At 46.4% G+C, this 23,136-nt stretch overlaps 1 protein-coding gene across 1 annotated transcript in view; it reads left to right on the top strand.

Moving 5' to 3' along the window:
- dysf (dysferlin, limb girdle muscular dystrophy 2B (autosomal recessive)) overlaps positions 1-23,136 on the top strand; it is a 322,715-nt gene that overhangs the window by 262,541 nt on the left and 37,038 nt on the right. Inside the window, exons 42-48 of the mRNA XM_078555028.1 lie at positions 2,232-2,330; positions 5,655-5,783; positions 13,285-13,440; positions 18,383-18,474; positions 20,318-20,488; positions 21,250-21,392; positions 22,701-22,840. Of these exons, the coding sequence (XP_078411154.1) occupies positions 2,232-2,330; positions 5,655-5,783; positions 13,285-13,440; positions 18,383-18,474; positions 20,318-20,488; positions 21,250-21,392; positions 22,701-22,840 (930 nt within the window). The remainder of the gene's footprint in view (positions 1-2,231; positions 2,331-5,654; positions 5,784-13,284; positions 13,441-18,382; positions 18,475-20,317; positions 20,489-21,249; positions 21,393-22,700; positions 22,841-23,136) is intronic.

The following is a 23,136-nucleotide window of genomic DNA, read 5'->3' as shown; positions in this document are numbered from 1 at the left end:
CCTCAGTGTGAAGAAGGGACTTTGTCTCCACAACGTGTGGTGGTAACTCCTACCGATACTGTCATGGACAGGTATATCTGCAACAGGTAGATTGGTGAGGATGAGGCCAGGTAGGTTTTTTCTGAAGAAGATGCACATGGATGTGCAGCAGGAGGTTTCCTTGCCCATATTTGACCTGATGCCATGAGACTTCATGGGGTCCGGCGTCGATGTTGAGGACTCCCAGAACAACTCCCTCCTGACTGTATACCACTGTGCTGCCACCTCTGCTGGGTCTGTCCTGCTGGTGGGACAGGACATACCCAGGGATGGTGATGGTGGTGTCTGGGACACGGTCTGTAAGGTATGATTCAGTGAGAATAACTATGACAGGCTGTTGCTTGACTAGTCTGTGAGACAGCTCTCCTAATTATAGTTCAAGCTCCCAGGTGTTATAGGGGGGGACTTTGCAGGGTCGACAGGGCTGAGTTTACCGTTGTCGATGCCGGGTGGTCCGTCCAGTTTCATTCCTTTTTATAGATGTTCGATACAACTGAGTGTCTTGCTAGGCCATTTCAGAGGGCATTTAAGACTCAACCACATTGCTGTGCGTTTGGAGTCACATGTAGGCCAGACCTAAGGACGGTAGACTTCCTTTCCTGAAGGGCCTCAGTGAGCCAGATGGGTTTTTATATAGTCAACCGTGGTTTCATGGTCACTGTTACCGAGGCTAGCTTTTTGTAAATTCCGGATTGATTAATGAATTTAAGTTCCACCAGCTGCCGTGGTGGGATTCAAACCCGTGTTGCCAGAGCGTTAGCCTGGGCCTCCAGATTACCGGTCCGGTGACATTGTCACCATGCCACCACTTTTCCGAGTGATCTAATCACTATCCAATGATACTGCTGGGAAGGCAGCGAGTGGGAGAGCCAGTGATCCCTGCATTGTGTGAAAAACCCAACTCGCCCAGCTCAGCAGTGGTTTAAAAAAGGCGCCTCACCACCTTCTCAAGGGCCACAAGGGACGGGCAATAAATACTAGCAATGCCCGCATTTAAAAGAAAAAAGCTGATCCCATTCCATTTGCGGAGTGAGGAAGTGTGTACTTGCTAATCATTAGACTAACTGATGTTTTGTCTTTATTGCATCGTCACGCTTGGCAGATTCAGGAGACAACGTGGGTGAGTTTCACAGAGTCATGAACAATCCATACGAGTATCATTTACCATCCCTGTGTCTGCATGAAAGCGATAACCCCGCGAGGTGAACGTTGAAGATTAGATTTTTTTTTAGATGGCTGAAGCAATGTGAGAACTGGCTGGATAAATGTGATTAGAATTGTTTGTTCTTGTGGAAGGTAAATGCCAAATGGATCGTTATAGTTTCTGGTCAACAGGCAACAGCACGAACAACAACTTGCATTTATGGAGGGTCATGAACAGAGCAAAATGTTCCCAGGCACTTTTACAAGAGGGTTATCGAAGAACCTTTGACACTGAGCCACGTAGGGAGACATTTAGACAGATAGGTAAAAGCTTGATCAGAAAGACTGTTTAAGGAGTGTCTTAGAGGAGGAAAGAGACAGGGAGAGGTTTTGGGAGAGAATTGCAGGGCAGCAGTTTTTCAGCTACTGTCCTTTACATAGTTGGGTACCTTAGCCAAATCATTTGGAGCAGTTGGGAGTTATTGGGTTTTCCTGGCACAGTGATATTTTTAGGCAATTTGAGAGGATGAAGATAGAACTTGTTGAGGTGGATGTGGGGGATAGAGGGCATTAAAGGACATGAATGTGGGTCAGGCTAAGATACAGAGGGCTGGGGTTGAGGTAAGAGAGATTGCTATTGTGGAGAGGGGTGGGGGTGGCCAGTGCTGGGGTGGAAAGGATGTGGTTGATAGCAGATTGAATCCCAGCTCAGCACTGAACAAGACACCAAGGATGAGGCAGGAAAGAGCACGTAATGAGGTAGAAGACTGGTATTTTGTCAAACATCTCGCAGACAGCAAAGAGATAAATCACCACTGATATTGAATTTGAGGGAAAGGATTATTGGGCAGGCGTGTAACGCTGCTGATTCACTGTCATGTTATCACCTTGCACTGACTTCAACCCCATGTTTCATACCTCAATTCCGTGGCAAAACAAGCTAAGTTGCAAAGGGTGATCTTCAAAGAATGATATTTGACAGCAGACACTGTGCCCTTCTGATGTTCATTAAGTAAACTTACCATAGATGATGTTGTTTGCTTCCTTAGGAAGATGAGTTTGTCGACTGGTGGAGCAAGTTCTATGCATCGACGGGTGAGACCAACAAATGTGGAACTTACCTGGACAAAGGCTTTGACATACTTAAGGTACTGTGTACAGTCCGTGCTGTTCTGGGTATTATCAGTGTGGGCCACAGTGAGCAACCTTGGTCTCTCAATTATTTGAGGGTTATTAAGTAGGCCATTCAGCCTCTCAAACATGTGCTGCTACTCCATTGGATCATGGCTGATCGGCATCTTGACACCATTCACCCACGCTTACTCCATACCCTTAACCTCACAAAAATATCTACTCAATTTAGTGTTGAAAATGTCATTGGCTGCAGCACCCCCAGCCTTTAGAGGGAGTTCCACCAGCCTTTGTGTGGAAACATATTAACTCTTAAACTGCCGACTAACACTTAAAAAAAAACCCAATTAACTCTTCCATATTCTTCACTTGCTCTTCATGGTGTTCTATCAGCATTTAGTTAATACTTCACAACGATCCACTGCCCCTGTGATTCCTCATATTGTAATCCGCTCAATCTTGCCCCACTGGCTTTTATACATTTCTCACTCATTTCGAATCAACCTTGGAAGCCATCCTTACCTCCTGACACTTTCATAGGAGGCATTGATAAGACGTTCCACGAAAGCAGATGTTGAGTTGCGTGACTCTGCGCTCGTGACCTCGCACTACTAAGACATTTAAAACCCCCTTGTGTTTATTCAGGACCCAGCATTGTGCACAGGGATCTGAATAGCAACATAGCCAATCGATGACGTGAAAAAACCAGTAGACTTCAGTTGGTCTACTGCGTTGGTTGGTTAGCGCAAAAAGATTGATGTCGTTGGCCTTGCTCTGTGAAAGGTCCACGATATACAAACATATGCCAACACTGCAGATGTCCCAGTTCTATTATGTTAGTACTTGAGGCCAAGATAGGCACATAGTAATTGCCAAGGTCTATCTAGCTCACCTTCTACCATCTTGGTAGTTACACAACGCAAGGATAATGGAGTTGTTGACTAATCAGGGCAATCAATCTCTACCAATTAGCCTGCAGAACCAGACAGGAGGTGGAGAGCTTTGAAAACCATAAACATCGTAACATAAACAAGAAAAGCCAAAATGCCTGTTCCACCAGTCACCAGATCTCACATCACCCCAAAACATTGGTGTGTCTGACAGGGCAGAATATTGTGCCCCCCCCCACCCACCTGTGGTGAGCTTGGTGGCAGGGGAGTGGGTGGAGTGGGGGGCATTTAATCGGGAAGGGAGGTTGTGGATGGGGACACCGCCACCTTCCCACCTCCACCCTAATTATGTCCAGGGCAATTAATGTCCACCTAAGGTGGCCTCAGACCGCTGCCTGATTGAGGGACCCAGCATCAGGGAAGGTGGGCCCACTGAAAGCTAACGCCCTGCCCTTACTGCCAACCCCCCCTCATTTGTCCCTCCCCTGCAACCCCCACCCCGCTACCCGCTCCTGTCATCCCTCAACTGTGCCCGAGTCCCTCCTTGACCTGAGGCCCCTGGTGGGTGTTGTACCGGCAGCAGCCACCACCTCCCTGGTGGCACCACTGAGTACAGAAGAGCTGCCAGCCTCTGATTGGCCAGTGGCTCTCACGCTGGGGGTTTCCAGAGTCCTTGATCCCGGGAGAAGACCCGCAGCTGCCCTGTCAAGTGCCTGAGTGGCACTGAATGTGGTAGGTGCTCTCGAAAGGAGGCAATGCGGGACTCTCACCAGCTCTCCCAGCCAGCTGCCAAGGCCCCTATTGCCTCCAAAAGATTCTGCTCGCCGTGTTATACCAATGTTAGTGTTGTGTGCAGGCATTCCTTGAAAATGGCATATATCCATTATTTTTTTTAATTCATTCATGTGATGCAAGGACCACTGTCAAGGCCAGTGTTTATTGCCCATCCCTAATTGCCCTTGAGAAGGTGGTGGGTGAGCCTTCTTGAGCTGCAGTGCTGTTAAGGAGGGAATGGTGGCCCATAAAATACTATTCACCTTAGACAGATCTTTTCAGCCAGCCCCAGATAGATAGCATCAGCTGTTGTTACATAACATATAACATCTTTGGCAGGCTATTGTTTTTGTTCTTTATCCATGGCCAAGTCCAATGCTTGGTAAAAAAAATAAGACTTGTATTTCTATAGCACTTTTCACAATCTAATTACATCCCAAAGCACTTCAGGTCAGTGAAGTACTTTTGAAGTGTAGTCACGCTTATAATGTAGGAAATGCAGCAGCCAATTTGTGCACAGCAAGCTCCCACAAATAACAACCTGATAATAATTCCGATATTATTGGCCAGGTGACTGGGGAGAACCCGCCTGCTCCTCATAGTGCCATGGGATCTTTTAGTGGCCAGGTGAGGCCTCAGTTTAACAAAATCAAAATCATGAGGGGTCTAGATAGAGTAGATAGGGAGAAACTATTCCCATTGGTAGAAAGGTCAAGAACCAGGGGACACTGATTTTAACATAAATGGCAAAAAAAATCCATGAGGAACATCCTTTCACACGGTGAGGTTCTGGAAGGCAAGTCAGAGGTTGAGAATCTTGTGATGAGTCTCTCACCTCCTGACTCCCCAAAGCCTGTCCACCATCTACAAGGCACAAGTCAAGAGTATGATGGAATACTCTCCACTTGCCTGGATGAGTGCAGCTCCCACAACATTCAAGAAGCTTGACCCTACCCAGGACAAAGCAGCCCGTGTGATTGGCACCCCATCCACAAACATTCACTCCCTCCACCACTGATGCACAGTAGCAGCAGTGTGTACCATCTACAAGACACATTGCAGAAACTCACCAAAGCTCCTAACACAGCACCTTCCAAACCCACGGCCACTACCACCTAGAAGGACAAGGGCAGCAGGTAGGTGGGAACACCACCACCTGGAACTTCTCCTCCAAGTCACTCACCATCCTGACTTGGAAATATATCGCCGTTCCTTCACTGTCGCTGGGTCAAAATCCTGGAACTCCCTCCCTAACAGCACTGTGGGTGTACCTACGCCACATGGACTGCAGCGGTTCGAGAAGGCAGCTCACCACCACCTTCCCAAGGGCAACTAGGGATGGGCAAAAATTGCTGGCTTAGCCAGCGAAGCCTACATCACAAGAATGAATGAAAAAAAAGGCCACTGCCTGAGACTGACCTGGAGGCAGATTCAAACGTGGCTTTCAAAGGAGGACTGAGCAAGCAGCTGAAGAGAAAACATTTTCAGGGCTATGGGGAAAGGGGGGTGGGAGTTAGACTAACTGAGTCGAGCTTGCAGTGTGCAGGCATGGACACGACAGGCCGAATGGCCTCCTTCTGTGCTATAACTATTCTGTGATTCCATGATCCACACTCTGGTGGGTCCCTCAGTAGACAGTGAAGGACTCTCATTGCTCTCCTGTCTCGTATTCCACAGGCGTATGATGTTGAGCTGGAGAAAGTCGAGGAGTTTGAAGGGTTAACAGATTTCTGCCGCACCTTCACTCTGCACCGTGGGAAGACTGAGGGTGAAGATGAGGATCCTTCGGTGGTGGGAGAATTCAAGGTAAGGGACCAAGTTCAGGATCGCTCGTATTTGATGATGTCCTGCCTTTGAAGTTGGTTTGTTGGAGAATCCAAGGTGAAAATCCAAAGGTTAACCATATTGAACACCCCGGCCAAAAAGTGTAGGAGTAGCAGCTTCACCAATGCTCCATTGTGCACCAATTGGTGTGTCTCTGAGTCATACTCATGGGGCAGTCTCAGGTTCAGTTCCCAGTTAATGCTGAAGTGCGAAGGTAAGCAGGAAGTACCTCAGTCCCTTTGGAACCAACTGGAGAAAGAACATAAGAAACAGGAGAGGAGTAGGCCATTCAGCCCTTCGAGCCCATTCCTCCATTCAGTGAGATCATGGCTGATCTTCCACTTCAACCGCATTTTCTTGCACCATCCCTGTATCTCTTGATGCTTTTAATATGTAGAAACCTATCGATCTCAGTCTTGAACATTCTCAGTGACTGAGCCCTCACAGCCCTCTGGGGCAGAGAATTCCAAAGATTCACTACCCTCTGGGTGAAGAAATTCCTCCTCATTTCAGTCCTAAATGGCGTACCCCTTATTCTGAGACTGTGTCCCCTGGTTCTAGACACCCCAGCCAGGGGGAAACATCCTTCCTGCATCAACTTTGTCACGCCCAGTATGAATTTTGTGTGTTTGAATGAGATCACCTCTTATTCTTCTAAACTTCAAAGAATCAAGGCCCAGTCTATTTTGTCTTTCCTCACAGGACAATCCCTCCATCCCAGGAATAAATTCAGTAAACCTTCGTTGCACTCCCTCCATGGAAAATATAACTTTCCTATCTTTCCTTAGGTAAGGAGACCAAAACTGTACACGATACTCCTGGTGCTGTCTCACCAAGGCTGTATACAATTCCAGTGATTCCAGCTCCTTTCCTCCTGTTCTCAAATCCCCTTGCAATAAAGGCCAACATGCCATGTGCCTCTCTATTTGTTTGCGGCACCTGCATGTTAGCTTTCAGTGACTTATGAACAAGAACACCCAGGTCCCTTTGGACACCAACATTTCCCATATTTTTTACATTTTACATTTACATTTCAGTTTTTCCCAGCAAAGTGGATAACTTCACATTTTCCACATTATGTTCCATCTGCCGTGTTCCTGCCCACTCATTCAGCCTGTCTAAATCCTCGTGAAGTCTCTTTGCATCCTCCGCACAACTCACATTCCCTTCTAGCCATCAACAAACTGAGAAATATTATATTTTAGATCATGAACTCTCTTCTCCATCCCCACCCCCTTTCCGATCCCCCCCCTTTATTTCCCAATAATTTATATAGATTTTTCTTTTTCCACCTATTTCCGTTATTTTTAAATGTATTTCCATCCACTGTTTTATCTCTACCTTTTAGCCTTTTTCAATTCCTTCCCCCCACCCACACTAGGGCTATCTGTACCTTGCTTGTCCTGCTTTCTACCCTTAATTAGCACATTCCTTAGATAATATCACCACCTTCAACACCTCTTTGTCCTTTTGTTTGTGACATCTTTTGGTTATCTCCACCTATCACTGGCCCTCTATCCAGCTCTTAACCAAAAGATGTCCCACCCTCCCTTAAACCAGCTTATATTTCACCTCTCTTCTATTTTTACTTAGTTCTGTTGAAGGGTCATTCGGACTCGAAACGTTAACTGTGTTCCTCTCCGCAGATGCTGTCAGACCTGCTGAGTTTTTCCAGGTATTTTTGTTTTTGTTTTGGAAATATTACATTTGGTTCCCACATCCAAATCATTAATATAGATTGTGACGAGCTGGGGCCCAAGTACTGATCCCAATGGTACCCACTAGTCACAGCCTGCCCACCTGACAATGACCCATTTATTCCTACTCTCTGTTTTCTGTCCGTTAACCAATCCTCAATCTATGCCAGTATATTACCCCTAATCCCATGTGCTCCAATTTTCTTTCCTAACCTCCTGTGAGATACCTTATCGAAAGCCTTCTGAAAATCCAAATACACCACATCCAGTGGCTCCCCCTTATCTATTCTGCCAGCTACATCCTCAAAAAACTCTAACAGGGTTTGTCAAACATGATTTTCCTTTCATAAATCCATGTTGATTCTGCCCAATCCTACCATTAATTTCTAAGTGTTGTTATCATATCCTTTATTATAGATTCTAGCATTTTTCCCTATGACTGATGCCAGGCTAACAGGTCTGTAGTTCCCCATTTTCTCTCTCCCCCCCCTTTCTTAAATAATGGGGATATATTTGCTCACTTCATAAATACATAAGTACATAAATAATTTAAAGTTTTTTTGCTGTATTTAGCTTAAAGCAAGGGTTTTTTTTCAAATAAAGGCATGGCAGGGCAGCTCAGTCTCATGTTATGTACCGCCTGCAACATGTGGGAAGTCCTAGACACTCCTTGCGCTCTGACCGACCACGTGTGCAGGAAGTGCCACCAGCTGCAGCTACTTGAGCTCCGAGTTTCGGAGCTTGAGCAGCAGCTGGAGGCACTGAGGTGCATCCACAAGGCTGAGAGTTTTGTGGATAACACGTTTTTAGACATGGTCACCTCACAGCTTACGGAAGTGCAGACAGAGAGGGAATGGGTGACCATCGGTCAGAAGAAAGGTATCAGGCAGGTAGTCAGGAAATCCACAGGGTGCATCTCGCTTGAGAACCGTTTTTCTATGTTGGAAAGTGGTGAGAGTGACGGTTCCTCTGGGGAGTGCAGCCATGCTCTTGGCACTGTGAGTGGCTCAGCTGCACAGGGGGGGAGGAAAAAGAGGGGAAGAGCAATAGTGGTAGAAGACTCGATAGTAAGGGGAACAGACAGACGTTTCTGCGGCCGTAGACGTGACTCCAGGATGGTGTGTTGCCTCCCTGGTGCCAGGGTCAAGGATATCACTGAACGGCTGCAGAGCATTCTAAAGGGGGAGGGCAAACAGACTGAGATCGTGGTACATATTGGTACCAACGACATAGGTAGAAAGAGGGATGAGGTCCTGCAAGCAGAATTTAGGGAGCTAGGAAACAGATTAAAAAACAGGACCTCAAAGGTAGTAATCTCTGAATTACTTCTGGTGCCATGCGCTAGTGAGTATAGAAATAGGAGGTTAGTCCAGATGAATGCATGGCTGCAGAGATGGTGCAAGAGAGAGGGCTTTATATTTCTGGGACATTGGGACCGCTTCTGGGGGCGGTGGAACCTGTACGAGGCACCTGCACCTGAACCGGAATGGGACAAACATCCTTGCGGGGAGGTTTGCTAGTGCTGTTGGGGAAGGTTTAAACTAACTTGGCAGGGGGATGGGATCCTGAGAGGAGGTTCAGCAGGGGGAGATGCACAGCCAAAATTAGAAGAGAGAGCAAGTGAGTCTGGAAGGCATAGAAATTATAGGCCAGTTAAGGCACAAGGGAGTTTGGCAAGGTTGGATGGTATTTATTTTAATGCAAGGAGCCCGACAAATAAGGCAGGTGAGCTGAGGGCACAAATTAACACATGGAAGTATGATGTCATTGCTGTCACAGAGACATGGTTGAGAGAGGGGCACGATTGGCAGCTCAATATTCCAGGATATCGGGTCTTCAGGTGAGACAGGGAAGGAGGTAAAAGAGGAGGGGGTATCGCAATATTGATCAAGGAATCAATTACAGCAGTAAGGAAGGATGATATCTTAGAAGGCTCCTCAAATCAAGCCATATGAGTAGAACTTAAAAACAAAAAAGGAGCAATCACATTGATGGGAGTGTACTATAGGCCCCCAAACAATCAGAGAGAAATAGAAGAGCAGATATGTTGGCAAATTTCAGAGAAGTGCAAAAATAATAGTGTACTAATAGTGGGGGATTTCAACTTCCCCAACATTAACTGGGTTAGTCATAGTGTGATAGGTTTAGAGGGAACGGAATCTTAAAATGCATCCAGGAGAGCTTTTTAAGCCAGTACATAGAAGGTCCTACAAGAGAGGGGGCGGCCCTGGACTTAATTTTAGGGGATGAAGCCGGGCAAGTAGTAGAGGTATCAGTGGGGGAGCATTTTGCAGATGGTGATCATAACTCTGTTAGTTTCGAGGTTGTTATGGAAAAGGACAAGGATGGGCCAGAAATCAGAGTTCTAAATTGGGGGAAGGCCGATTTTAATAAGATCAGATATAATTTGGCCAGAGTGGACTCAGAGCAGCTACTTTTCGGTAAATCTGCATCAGAGCAGTGGGACTCATTCAAGAAGGAAAAAGGGAGAGTACAGGGCCAACATATTCCAGTAAAGGCAAAGGGTGGTACCAACAAATCCAGGGAACCCTGGATGTTGAGGGATGTACAGGATTGGATAAAGAGAAAAAGGGAGGCTTATGGCAGATACTGAGGACTCAAAACAGCAGAAGCCCTAAAGGAGTATAGAATGTGTAGGGGGGAACTTAAAAAGGAAATTAGGAGAGCAAAAAGGGAGCATGAAAAAACATTGGCAGATAAAATAAAGGAAAATCCAAAGTTGTTTTACAAGTACATTAAGAGTAAGAGGATAGCTAGGGAAAGAGTATTCAGGACCATAGTGGTAATTTGTGTGTAGAGCCGGAAGACGTAGATAGGGTTCTAAATGAATACTTTGTGTCGGTGTTCACAAGTGAGAGGGACGACGTGGGTATGGAAATCAGGCAGAAGGACTGTGATATAATTAATGAAATTAGCATAGAAAGGAAGGAGGTTCTAAGTGGTCTGGCAGGCTTAAAAGTAGATAAATCTCCAGGCCTGGAAGAAATGTATCCCAGGCTGTTGAATGAGGCAAGGGAGGAGATAGCAGGGGTGCTGGCCATAATTTTCAATAACTCTCTGGCCACAGGCGAGGTGCCAGAGGACTGTAGGACAGCCAATGTCCTGCCATTATTCAAGAAGGGAGGAAGGGATAAACCAGGGAACTACAGGCCAGTCAGTCTAACCTCAGTGGTGGGGAAACTATTGGAAGCAATTCTGAGGGACAGAATTAATCTACACTTGGAGAGGCAGGGATTAATCAAGGACAGTCAGCATGGTTTTGTTAAGGGGAGGTGATGTCTGACCAATTTGATTGAGTTTTTCGAAGAGGTGACCAGGTGTGTAGATGAGGACAATGCATTTGACGTAGTCTACTTGGACTTCAGCAAGGCTTTTGATAAGGTCCCTCATGGGAATATGATAATGAAGGTAAGAGCCCATGGGATCCAAGGCAATTTGGCAAATTGGATCCAGAATTGGCTGAGTGGCAGGAAGCAGAGGGTGATGGTCGAGGGGTATTTTTGTGACTGGATGCCTGTGTCCAGTGGGGTTCCACAGGGATCGGTGTTGGGTCCTTTGCTGTTTGTGGTATATACAAACGATTTAGACTTGAATGTAGGAGGGTTGATCAGTAAGTTCGCAGATGACATGAAAATTGGTGGGGTGGTAAATAGTGAGGAGGATAGCCTTAGATTACAGGAGGATATAGACGGGCTGATCAGATGGGCTGATCAGTGGCAAATGGAATTTAATCTGGATAAGTGTGAGGTGATGCACTTGGGCAGGACAAACAAGGCATTGGAATACATGATGAATGGCAGGACCCTGGGAAGTACCGAGGATCAGAGGGACCTTGGTGTGCATGTCCACCAGTCCCTTAAGGTAGTGGGACAGATAGATAAGGCGGTTAAGAAGGCACATGGGATACTTGACTTTATTAGCTGAGGCATAGAATGTAAGAGCAGGGAGGTTATGCTGGAACTGTATAAAACACTGTTTAGGCCACAGCTAGAGTATTGCGTGCAGTTCTGGAATCCGCATTATAGGAAGGATGTGATTGCACTAGAGAGAGTGCAGAGGAGATTTACCAGGATGTTGCCTGGGCTGGAGAGTTTTAGTTATGAGGAGAGATTGGATACACTGGGATTATTTTCCCTGGAGCAGAGGAGATTGAGGGGGGACATGATTGAGGTGTATAAAATTATGAGGGGCATAGATAGGGTAGACAGGAAGGAACTTTTCCCCTTGGTGGAGGAATCAATAACCAGGGGGCATAGATTTAAGGTAAGGGGCAGGAGGTTTAGAGGAGATGTGAGGAGGAATTTTTTTACCCAGAGGGTGGTGGGAATCTGGAACTCGCTGCCTGAAAGGGTGGTAGAGGCAGAAACCCTCATAACATTGAAGAAGTATTTGGATGTGCACATGCGATGCCATGGCATACAAGGCTATGGGCCTAGTGCTGGAAAATGCAATTAGAATAGTTAGGTACTTGTTTGACCGACGCAGACTCAATGGGCCGAAGGGTCTTTTTCTGTGCTGTAGATCTCTATGACTCTGATTTTGAATCTGCAGGAACATACAAACATACATGTGAACATACAAATTAGGAGCAGGAGTCGGCCACACGGCCTCTTGAGCCTGAGCCATTCAATAAGATCCTGACTGGTCTGATTGTAACCTCAACCCCACATTCCTGCCTACCCCCAATAACCTTTCATCCTCTTGCTAACCAAGAGTCTATCTAGCTCTTGCTTAAAAATATTCAAAGACTCTGCTCCCAGCACCTTTTGCGGAAAAGAGTTCCAAAGACTCACGACCCTCTGAGAGACAAAGTTTCTCCTCCTCTCTGTCTTAAATGAACGACCCCTAATTTTTAAACAGTGACCCCTAGTTCTAGATTCTCCCACAAGAGGAAACGTCCTCTCCACATCCACCCTGTCAAGACCCCTCAGGATTTTAAAGGTTTCGATCAAGTCACCTCTTACTCTTCTAAACTCCAGTGGATACACCCTTTCCTTATTAGACAACCTGCCCACTCCTGGTATTAGCCCAGTGAACCTTCTCTGAACTGCCTTTACATCTTTCCTTAAATAAGGAAACCAGTACTGTACACACAACTCCAGATGTGGTCTCACCAATCCACTGCACAACTGAAACATAACCTCGCTATTTTTGTAATCTAATCCCCTCACAATAAATGATAACATTCTATTAGCTTTCCTAATTACTTGCTGTACCTGCACACTAGCCTTTTGTGATTCATGCATTTAAATAATACTGTTAGAAAGAGTCCTGTTATCACGTCCTTTATTATAGATTCTAGAATTTTCCCTCCTACTGATGTCAGGAAAACCCCCAGCCATGGTCTCTGCATCTGGCTGCAGTCTCAAGGCTTGTATTGGTGTTAATTTATGAGATACATTAAGTTTAGCCCGGAAACTGGAAGTTAGACAATCCCATATCTCTTATCAGGAAGGGGAGGAGGAGAAAAGATGTAACTATCGGCCATTTAGTCTAACGTCAGCTACTGGTGAACGCTTTTGAGCTCCAATTGCGTTTATTTGAAATGTCCTCTCTGTTGTAATGTCGGGAGCGTGGCAACTAATTGCTCCAGAGCAAGATCCCACCAACTACCAGTGCCTCGGGTTATATCTACTAATAGCATATGAACCTGGGAATTTCCAGGACGGTACATGACAATTATATACTGGACAATACACTAACCAACTTAATGATTGTACTCTGTTCCTATAATGTCCCTAACTGAATGCTGTTGATATCTTCAGGGCAGTTTCAAGATCTATGCCCTTCCCGATGACCCCTCTATACCCAACCCTCCTCGCCAGTTCCATGAACTTCCAGCCAGCGGACCCCAGGAGTGTCTGGTCAGGGTTTACGTTGTCCGAGCTTTTGGATTGCAGCCTAAGGATTCCAATGGCAAGGTCAGTGTGTCATCATGCAGAATGTGAGTGAAAGTCTCTTGGTGTCTCGTGTCTCTGTTTCAAATACCTGCTCTTTCTCATCCACTCATTGGTTCCACTTTCTCTTGGGTGAGATGGTTGACCCCTCCTTGTAGTTTCACTGTAAGTTTAAAAAAGGTTTGCAATTACCTTGTGTATCTCACTACCTAACGTAGTTCTCAAGCACTTCCTAGCCACTGAAGTACTTTTGAAGTCAATGTTGCAGTCTAGGAAACACAGCAACCAATTTACACACAGCAAACTCCCACAAACAGCATTGAGAGTCACCAGAGGATCTCTCGTTTAGTTCAAAGCGAAAAGCAAAAGCTCTGAAGATGAGTCACACAGACTCAAAACGTTAACTCTGTTTCTCTCTCCACAGATGCTGTCAGACCTGCTGAGATATTTCCAGCCTTTTCTGTTTTTTACAATATATTGTTTAGCATTGGTGAAGGGATAGATACTTGAGCAAGTAATTGGGAAGAACCCCTTTGCTCTCCTTTGGAATAATGTCCTGGAATCGTTTATTTCCCAATGGTCTTTTTTAATATTTGTTTATGGGATGTGGGCGTCGCTGGCTAGGCCAGCATTTATTGCCCATCCCTAGTTGCCCTTGTTCAGAGGGCCCTTCTCAACCGCATTGCTGTGGGTCTGGAGTCACATGTAGGCCAGACCAGGTAAGGGTAGCAGATTTCCTTCCCTAAAGGGCATTGGTGAACCAGTTGGGCTTTTACAACAATCGGCAATGGTTTCAGGGTCACCATCAGGCTCTTAATTCCAGATATTTATTGAATTCAGATTTCATTATCTGCCATGGTGGGATACAAACCCGGGTCCCCAGGAGCATTACCCTGGGTCTCTGGAATATTAGTCCAGTGACAATACCGCTGTGCCAGTGCCTCCCCAGCAGTGGCCATGTCACTAGATTAGTAACCCAGAGGCCCAGGCTGATGCTCTGGGAACATGGGTTCAAATCCCACCACAGCAGTTGGTGAAATTTAAATTCAATTAACAAAATCTGGATTTTTAAAAATTCTTTCATGAGACGTGAATGTCACCCACAAGGCCAGCATTTGTTGTCCATCCCTAATTGCCCTTGAACTGAGTGTCTTTCCAGGCCATTTCAGAGGCCATTTAAGAGTCAACCACTTTGCTGTGAGTCTGGAGTCACATGTAGGCCAGACCAGGTAAGGACGGCAGATTTCCCAATAGTAACCCTGATGGGTTTTTATGACAATTGATGATCGTTGTCATGGTCACCGTTATTGAGACTAACGTTTTATATTCCAGATTTATTAACTGAATTTAAATTACACCAGCTGCTGTGCTGGGATATAGACCCCTGTCCTCCAGAGTATTAGCCTGGGCCTGTGGTATATTAGTCCAATGACGTTACCACTACAATGGAATTTAGAAGAGTAAGAAGCGAATTAATTGAAATCTTTAAGATCCTGAGGGGCCTTGACAGGGTGGATGTGGAGAGGATGTTTCCCCTTGTGGGACAATCTCGAACTAGGGGTCACTGTTTAACAAGGGAGTGAAAGGTTATCGGGCGTAGGCAGGAATGTGGAGTTTGAGGTTACAATCAGATCAGCCATGATCTTATTGAATGGTGGAGCAGGCTCGAGGGGCCGAGTGGCCTACTCCTGCTCCTAGTTTGTATGTATGTATGTATGTATCTCCCCCAAAAGAAATATTCTCAGTAATGGTGACCGTGAAACTATCATCGATTTTCATTAAAAACCTACCTGGTTCACAAATATCCTTGAGGGAAGGAAATCTGCCATTCTTACCTATCTGGCCCACACTTTGACCCCAGACCCATGGCAATGTGGTTGACTCTTAACTGCCCTCCAAAATGGCCTAGCAAGCCACTCAGTTCAATGGCAATTAGGGATGGGTAATAAATGCTGGCTTGGCCAGCGATGTCCACATCGCAAGAAAGGGTAAAAAAAAAAGATTCTCATCTGAGCGACTCTGATAGTGCAGCACACCCTCAGCCCTGCATTGGGGTGTCAGCCTAGATTTTGTCTTTAAGCCTCCGGAGTAGGACTTGAATCCATAATCTCCTGATGTCAGAGGCCCGAGCACTAGCTGAGCCGGAGTTGATACTCACAAAGGTCTGAGGTGGTGCTGGGGAAATGTTCTTTTATTCTGGCTTTGTTGATGGGGCCTTTTCTTTTCATGTTTCTGAAGAAAAAATTCAGTCAGGTTGCCGGCCTTCTAGAATTGTCCTGAACATAATTCAGTCTAACTAATGAAAAGAGCCCAGTAAATATCGAAGGTAAAAATGATCAGCGGGAGAAGATCTAATTTCTGTGATTAAAGATGGAGTGCAGGTTGATTCAATAAGGTGATTCCAGTAACAGAGCAATGGAGGGCACTCAGGGACTTCAGGTACAAACTAATCATCGCCATTCAGCCCCTCAAGCCTGCTCTGCCCTACATTTAAGATCATGGCTGATATCTACCTCAACTCCACCTTCCCGCCCTATTCCATACCTCCAGCCTTGAACGTACACAGCTTTCTGGGTGGTTCTTCTTATCGTGTCCACGGACAGTCTATACATGGCCCAGCCAGAACTGGACACATTTTTGCGCCTTGTTGTTGAATTCGGCAAGATCTGCAACAGTGCAGGGTTCCTCTAGCGATAGGCATTGCAGGAGATGTTGCATAGTCTGTGGCTCAGTTCCACATTCACAAGTTTTCGGGCTGGTTGTATATCCCCATTTGCTTAGTGACACCTTTGAACGACCTACACCAGTCCTAAGTCTGTTAAGGCACATCCAGGTTGCCCAGTTGCAATTAGCTCCTGGGGGAAGGCTTTCATCCGGTAGAATTTCCATCGCTGGGGGTTGTTCGAGACTGGCAAGCCGCTCTTTCCACAAGGCGATGCGGGCTTCAGATGGGGTTGATTGTAATGGAACAACACTGTTCGTGAAGCTCTTCCTTGACTTTAGGCAGCTGGGTGTAGGTGTATGACCATGTAGAGGGTGCCTCTCATCTGATGTTTGACGGAGTCACTCTTTCTTGCTGGCTACCGTTCTTCTTATATCAGGGGGAGTGATACCCGCCAGGATATAGAGGCTGTTGGTGTTTGTTGGTTTTAAACAACCTGTGATAAGTCGGCAGCTTGCATTCAGAACGGCATCCATCTTCTTAGCATGAGTAGATCTTTCCCATGCAGGGTAGGCATATTCGGCAGTGGAATAGCAAAGAGCAAGTGCACTGGTTCACAATGTTTTCCAGCTTGCTCCCCATTTTGTGTTAGTGAGCTTATTCAGGATGTTGTTTCGTGTGCTCACTTTTGCCTTTGTCTTTTCGATGTGGTTCTTGAAGGGTGAGGCGTCTGTCAAGGGTGACTCCTAAGTAGATAGGGTGCTCGCAATGCCTCAGTGTTGCTCCACACTAGGTTACTTTAAGCTGGCGTTTGGCTTCACGGTTTCTGAGGTGGAATGCACAAACTTGTGTCTTTGATAGGTTTGCGTGAAGGTGGTTTTCTTCATAGTAAGATATTAGTACCCCCGAGGCCTCAGAAAGCGTTTTCTCCACGGTGTTAAAATCAGTGCTTTGGGCAGTGACGCATAAGCCATCAACATATATAAAACGGCGTGTGACACCGTCTATAGGTTGGTCATTTGTGTAGATGTTGTACAGCAGCGGTGTAAGCAGGCTTCCCTGAGGAAGACCATTCTTCTGAATACGCCACCTGCTGCCCTTCCCACCTAGTTCAACATAGAGTTCAACATGGATTGGTGAATTCCAAAGATTCACAACCTCTCAAGTGAAGACATTTCTACTCATCTCAGCCCTAGATGGCTTACCCCTTTATCCTGAGACTCTCCAGCCTGAGTAAAAAGCCTCTCAGCATCCACCCTTTCGGACCCACGGAGAATTTTATACGCGTCAATGGGATCACCTTTCTAGTTTTATAAACTCTGCAGAACATCGGCCCATTCTACTGAAGCCCTCCCAATAGGACAACACCGGAACCAATCTGGTGAACCTTCCCCGCACTCCCTAAGTGAATCCTTCCTTCGGTAAGGGGAGGAAATGAGTTAAAATTCAGTTCGGCCCAGAGTGCTGCTGCAGAATTAGTAGACTAAAACCTGTCCCTATTGTTGCCGTGGAGATAGAATGATGAGTCAGAGCAGAGGATCCCCATGTCAGGGGCTGGGGGGGCGGGGGGTGTGGGGGAGGGGTGGGGGTGGTGGGGAGCAGGGGAGGGAGAGGCCTCAGTGGGAAAGGTCAGGACTAAAGAGGGAAAATTACTCAGGATACGTCAGGATGGAAAGAAATTCCCAGACGCAGATAATGAGGCAACGAGAGGAAAAATAAATGAAAGCAAAAGCGTGGGCCAGCAGCCATGTTCTCAGTGTATATTTATACGTACGGTAGTTGAAGCCAGTTCCCCATTCCCCTAGGGGATGGAAAATAAGCAGTGTTAAAAAGGAGTGTGTAAAAAAAAAAATAAGAACTTGCATTAATATGCAGCCCTTTAACAATCTCAGGACATCCCATAACACTTTACAGCCAATGAAGTACGTTCTGAAGTGTGGGTCACTGTGGTAATGAAGGGAAGTGCGGCAGCTGACTTGTGCACAGCAAGATCCCACAAGCAGCAAGGGCCATATAATGGAGGGCTGGATATCAGCCTGGGAGACCGGGCGGAACTCTGCTTTTTTGAGGGGGGGCTGCCGGGGCCACGGTTTAGAGTCTCATCCGAAAGATGCCACCTCCGACAGCAAGGCACTCCCTCAGTACTGGCACCGGGACTGTCAGCCTCGAGTTTGTGCTCAAGCCTCTGGTGTGAGATTCTTAAGCCCACAGCTTTAATGACCGGTGCAGGTAGAGTGCCCTGTGCTGCTCCAATGCCTTGGCTGAAGGATGGCATCTTCTCATCACCCACTCTTTCTCTTTCAGTGCGACCCCTATGTGAAAGTTTCTCTGGGTAAGAAGTCAATCAGTGACCAGGATAATTACATCCCGTGCACACTCGAACCGGAGTTCGGAAGGTACAGCACCTTTAATTCTTTGATTACCTTCTCAGCGGGCATTAGATTTAGATCCTGTGGTATAAATCAGAGGCTGCGTCCACTCACTAGAAATAAAAAGGCGAGTCCAGATGGTGAATGGCAGCTATTCGACTACGTCAGGCATCACAACCTCACACAAGCGTCCAAATCCCAGCTGGAAAGTGACCAGCTGGGAGCAGGGGATGCGGGTTATGATGCACTTCCCGCGCACCTACCCCAATGGTGATGAGGTCGGGTTTATTTCCAATCAGATCGCCCATCTGAGCACAGATTTGGTCGGGGGTGGAGGGTGGGTGGGCGGGCGGGCGGGCGGGCTGGCTGGGGGTGGGGGGGTGCAGTCGACCATGGCGGAAGGAGTCCTCTGGTCTGGGTGACGTGCCAAGTGAACCCAAGCGCATTTCTTTGGCACAGTCAGACCGGACTGAGAGGTTTGGTTCCTGATGCAGGAACTAGAAGCTCTGTGAACCAAAATACGTTCTCTCCTGCCCCTAGTTCCCGCTGGATGTAACTCTCAGTTTTCCTTTTTTTTCAAATCTGAGGAGTGTTTAAGATTCAGTGAATGCTGTGCCTCCCACACAAAGGATGTACCCCTTGGCTCCGTCTCACCTACCCCTTGGCTGCACTGTACTAACTCCAGTACCTGCCAATTTAAACATTCACAGACTCACAAGTTGGCTCGTAAAGGAGACTTGGGAGTCTTAGGTTTGAAAGGCCTCGAACCAATGAGGCACCAACAGACTTATTTAATTATAATAAAGGTTTGAAGGAATTTTTGTTCGCCCATTCATTTCATTTTCGACCTGGAAAGCACAAAACTATTTTAAAATGCTTTTGGTTCTCATCAAGGTGGAGACATTACTGCTAGACTATTGCTCCACTTGTTCCACTGATGGTTATAAGGGTCCACATCAAACACTCCCAGGACAGGTACAGCACGGGGTTAGATACAGAGTAAACCTCCCTCTACACTGTCCCCATCAAACACTCCCAGGACAGGTACAGCACAGGGTTAGATACAGAGTAAAGCTCCCTCTACACTGTCCCCATCAAACACTCCCAGGACAGGTACAGCACGGGGTTAGATACAGAGTAAAGCTCCCTCTACACTGTCCCCATCAAACACTCCCAGGACAGGTACAGCACAGGGTTAGATACAGAGTAAAGCTCCCTCTACACTGTCCCCATCAAACACTCCCAGGGCAGGTACAGCACGGGGTTAGATACACAGTAAAGCTCCCTCTACACTGTCCCCATCACACACTCCCAGGACAGGTACAGCACGGGGTTGGATACAGAGTAAAGCTCCATTTACACTGTCCCCATCAAACACTCCCAGGACAGGTACAGCACGGGGTTAGATACAGAGTAAAGCTCCCTCTACACTGTCCCCAACAAACACTCCCAGGACAGGTACAGCACGGGGTTAGATACAGAGTAAAGCTTCCTCTACACACTCACCATCAAACACTCCCAGGGCAGGTACAGCACGGGGTTAGATACAGAGTAAAGCTTCCTCTACACTCTCCCCATCAAACACTCCCAGGGCAGGTACAGCACGGGGTTAGATTCAGAGTAAAGCTCCCTCTACACTGTCCCCATCAAACACTCCCAGGACAGGTACAGCACGGGGTTAGATACAGAGTAAAGCTTCCTCTACACTGTCCCCATCAAACACTCCCAGGAGTGGTACAGCATGGGGTTAGATACAGAGTAAAGCTTCCTCTATACTGTCCTGGGGTATGTACCAATACTGCAAAGTGTAACAGATCAATTTGTCATTCTTAAGGATGATACATTATCTAAAGGGTTAATGTTCCTGCAGGATGTATGAGCTGACTGGAATACTACCTGTGGAGAAGGATCTAAAGGTCACTGTTTACGACTATGATCTCCTCTCAAAGGATGAGAAAATTGGGGAAACTGTTATTGACTTGGAGAATCGCTTCCTGTCTCGATTCGGAGGCTGTTGTGGGCTGCCTCAAACCTACTCCATGTAAGTTGTCTGGTTTTCCACTGAGTGTCTTCACCGTGGCCCCCTGAGGTATGTGTCCACAGGTGTCAGCTGCATTGCGATACCTCGTGCAAGAGCAACAACTTACATTTACACATCAACTTTAACATCGTAAAACCTCCCTAGAGGTTTTGGCTTCAGAGGAATCAAATCAGAGATGAATTGGCACCAAGACAAAGGCATTTAGGACAGGTTACCAAAATCCTACAAAATCATAAAACACAGAAGCAGGCATTCTGCCCATCATGTCCATACTGGCCCTTTAATAGAACGATCCAATTGGTCCCATAACCCTGAAAATGTTCCTTTTCATGTATATATCCTAATTTATTTATGTCGATTTAACAATGTTACAGGTGACAAAAAAAGCACTTTGGGATGACTGGAGACTGCAGAAGGCATAGATATAAATTCTTTTCCCACCATTAACCCTGGAAGTGAATGCCACAGCCTCTGTGTGAAGAAGTTTCTCCTCTCCTGTTCTTAATCTCTTACATTTAATTTTGTACTTGTGGCCCCTCGTTCTTAACTCTTCAATGACTGGATACCGTCTGCTTCTGTCCACCCTTCCCCTTTCAGAACTTTAAACTCTTCCTTCCCACCATCCTGTCATCCAAATTCGAGGTCTTTGTATTTGCATTGTTCAATATTCATAGCACAGAAACAGGCCATTCTGCCCCTAACTGAAGCTTCAACCCTCTAGGGTGGAATGCAATGGTTATAATAGTGACTGCCTCTTTCAGATCAGGACCAAACCGATGGCGTGACCAGCTCAGACCCAGCCAGCGCCTTCACATCTACGCACAGAGAAACGGCTACAAGCTCCCCGCGTGCACGGAGAATAAGATCACCTTCAGAGGGGAGGAATTCCTCCTGTCGGATTTCGGTACGTCTTTTGCTTTCCCCTGAGCTTGGCCCTGTGCGAGACTGGGGACCCCGGTGCTTGAGGAAACCGTCTATCGCCTGAGGGGCAACGAGGAGACCCATTCACCAACTCTTTCCAAGAGCCAGCCCAGACAGCTGAACCAAATGGCCTCATCCTGTGCTGAATGTTTCAATGCCGTGAGAATTTGTTATATAGAATAGTGTCACTCGGGGCTTGAATAAGCACAGGAGGCGGTCACTCAGCTCCTCAAAGCTGTTCCACCATTCACTTAGATCTTGGCTGATCTGCACCTCAACTCCATTTACTATTCTTTACTCCATTAACACCCTTACTGAAATAAATCTAAGCATCTCAATTACGATTGACACAGCAACCAAAACCCTTAAGGATTTCCTAATTTCACTCCTGAGCAGCACAGTCCTCGGTTTAAGATGGCGCTCCCTTGTTATGGATTTCTGCAGCAGAGGAGGTAGCCTTTCTGAATTTTGCTCCATTGAATCCTTTTATCATTTTAAACATCCTGATTAGATCACTCCTCATTAATGTCCTCCAATTGAAATTCTTAGGGCCTGGGGGGGTGTTGACAGCTAGATGGTGAGAAAATGATTCTCCTGAGTGGTACATCCAGGTCACAGTCACAGGGTAAGGGGTCAGCGTCATGTGGTCTTGTTGTCTTTTGGTTCCCAGATGTTGCTAAGAATCGCACTTTAAGCTTGGAAGGATCAAAAACTCTCTATGTTTAATTTTGTCCTGCCCTCCGGTACAATAAAGGGACTGGATTGAACTGGTTCTGTTATATTTCCAATGCAGCGCCCAGAACACTTACACGTAACAATTAGTTCCTAGCTATTGACTGATAGTTATAGATGATACAGCAAAATATAACATGAGGAAAAATGCCTTCATTCAGAGAGTTGTGAATCTTTCGAATTCCCTCCCCCAGGGAGCTTTGGGTGTTCAGTCATTGAGTATGTTCAAATTGGGGTTGAAAGATTTCTTTTGGGTACTAAGGGGATTAAGGGATACGGGGATGGTGCAGGGAGATGGAGTTGTGTGGAAGATCACTCACCACCTTGTTGACTGCTTGACCAGGCTCGAATGGCCTACTCCAGTTCCTATTATGTTTATCCCATATCTGTCGGATGCTGAGTCTGGATCTCGGTAATGAAATTTGTCCTGAACCCCCAGCGCCAACATCCCTCACCTCGATGAGCAGCCGAACCAGTTAACGAGCAGGATTCTCACTGTGTATTGTAGGAGACCTCAGATTGTTACAGACGACTGGTTGACTTTTACTTTTCATTATAGAGGATGAAAAGCCCCTTGGCACGCACCTCGGACCCCCTAATGAGCGATTGGCCCTATACGTGCTTCGCAAACAGGGCCTGGTTCCAGAGCACGTGGAGACCAGGGCATTATTCAGCCCACTGCAGCCTGACATCGAGCAGGTAAGTGCCAGATTTTGTTGCAAGTAGCTAATTCTGCTGCATGAGTGAAACTCGTCACACACGGCAACATTAGGCTGTGTGGGCCAAATTAGCCTGCTTTATGGTTTCTTCAATCGCACATTAAACTACACCGGAGTGTTTTTCCCAATGAAGTTTCCAGATAAGTTGGTACTCCACAACTGAGCTGCAAAATTCCTTTATTTTTAAAAGTACTCATTACATTAACAGTAAAGTTGTTACCCTAATAATATGTGCAGCTTAAGAGTTTCGAAGCAGTTTGCTGACTTAGTGTGTCA

Source organism: Cetorhinus maximus, chromosome 1, assembly GCF_964194155.1.
Source record: "Cetorhinus maximus chromosome 1, sCetMax3.hap1.1, whole genome shotgun sequence".
NCBI classification, from domain to species: Eukaryota; Metazoa; Chordata; class Chondrichthyes; order Lamniformes; family Cetorhinidae; genus Cetorhinus; species Cetorhinus maximus.
Note: the sequence above shows the minus strand (reverse complement) of the source record. Positions and strands in the feature narration are given on the sequence as shown.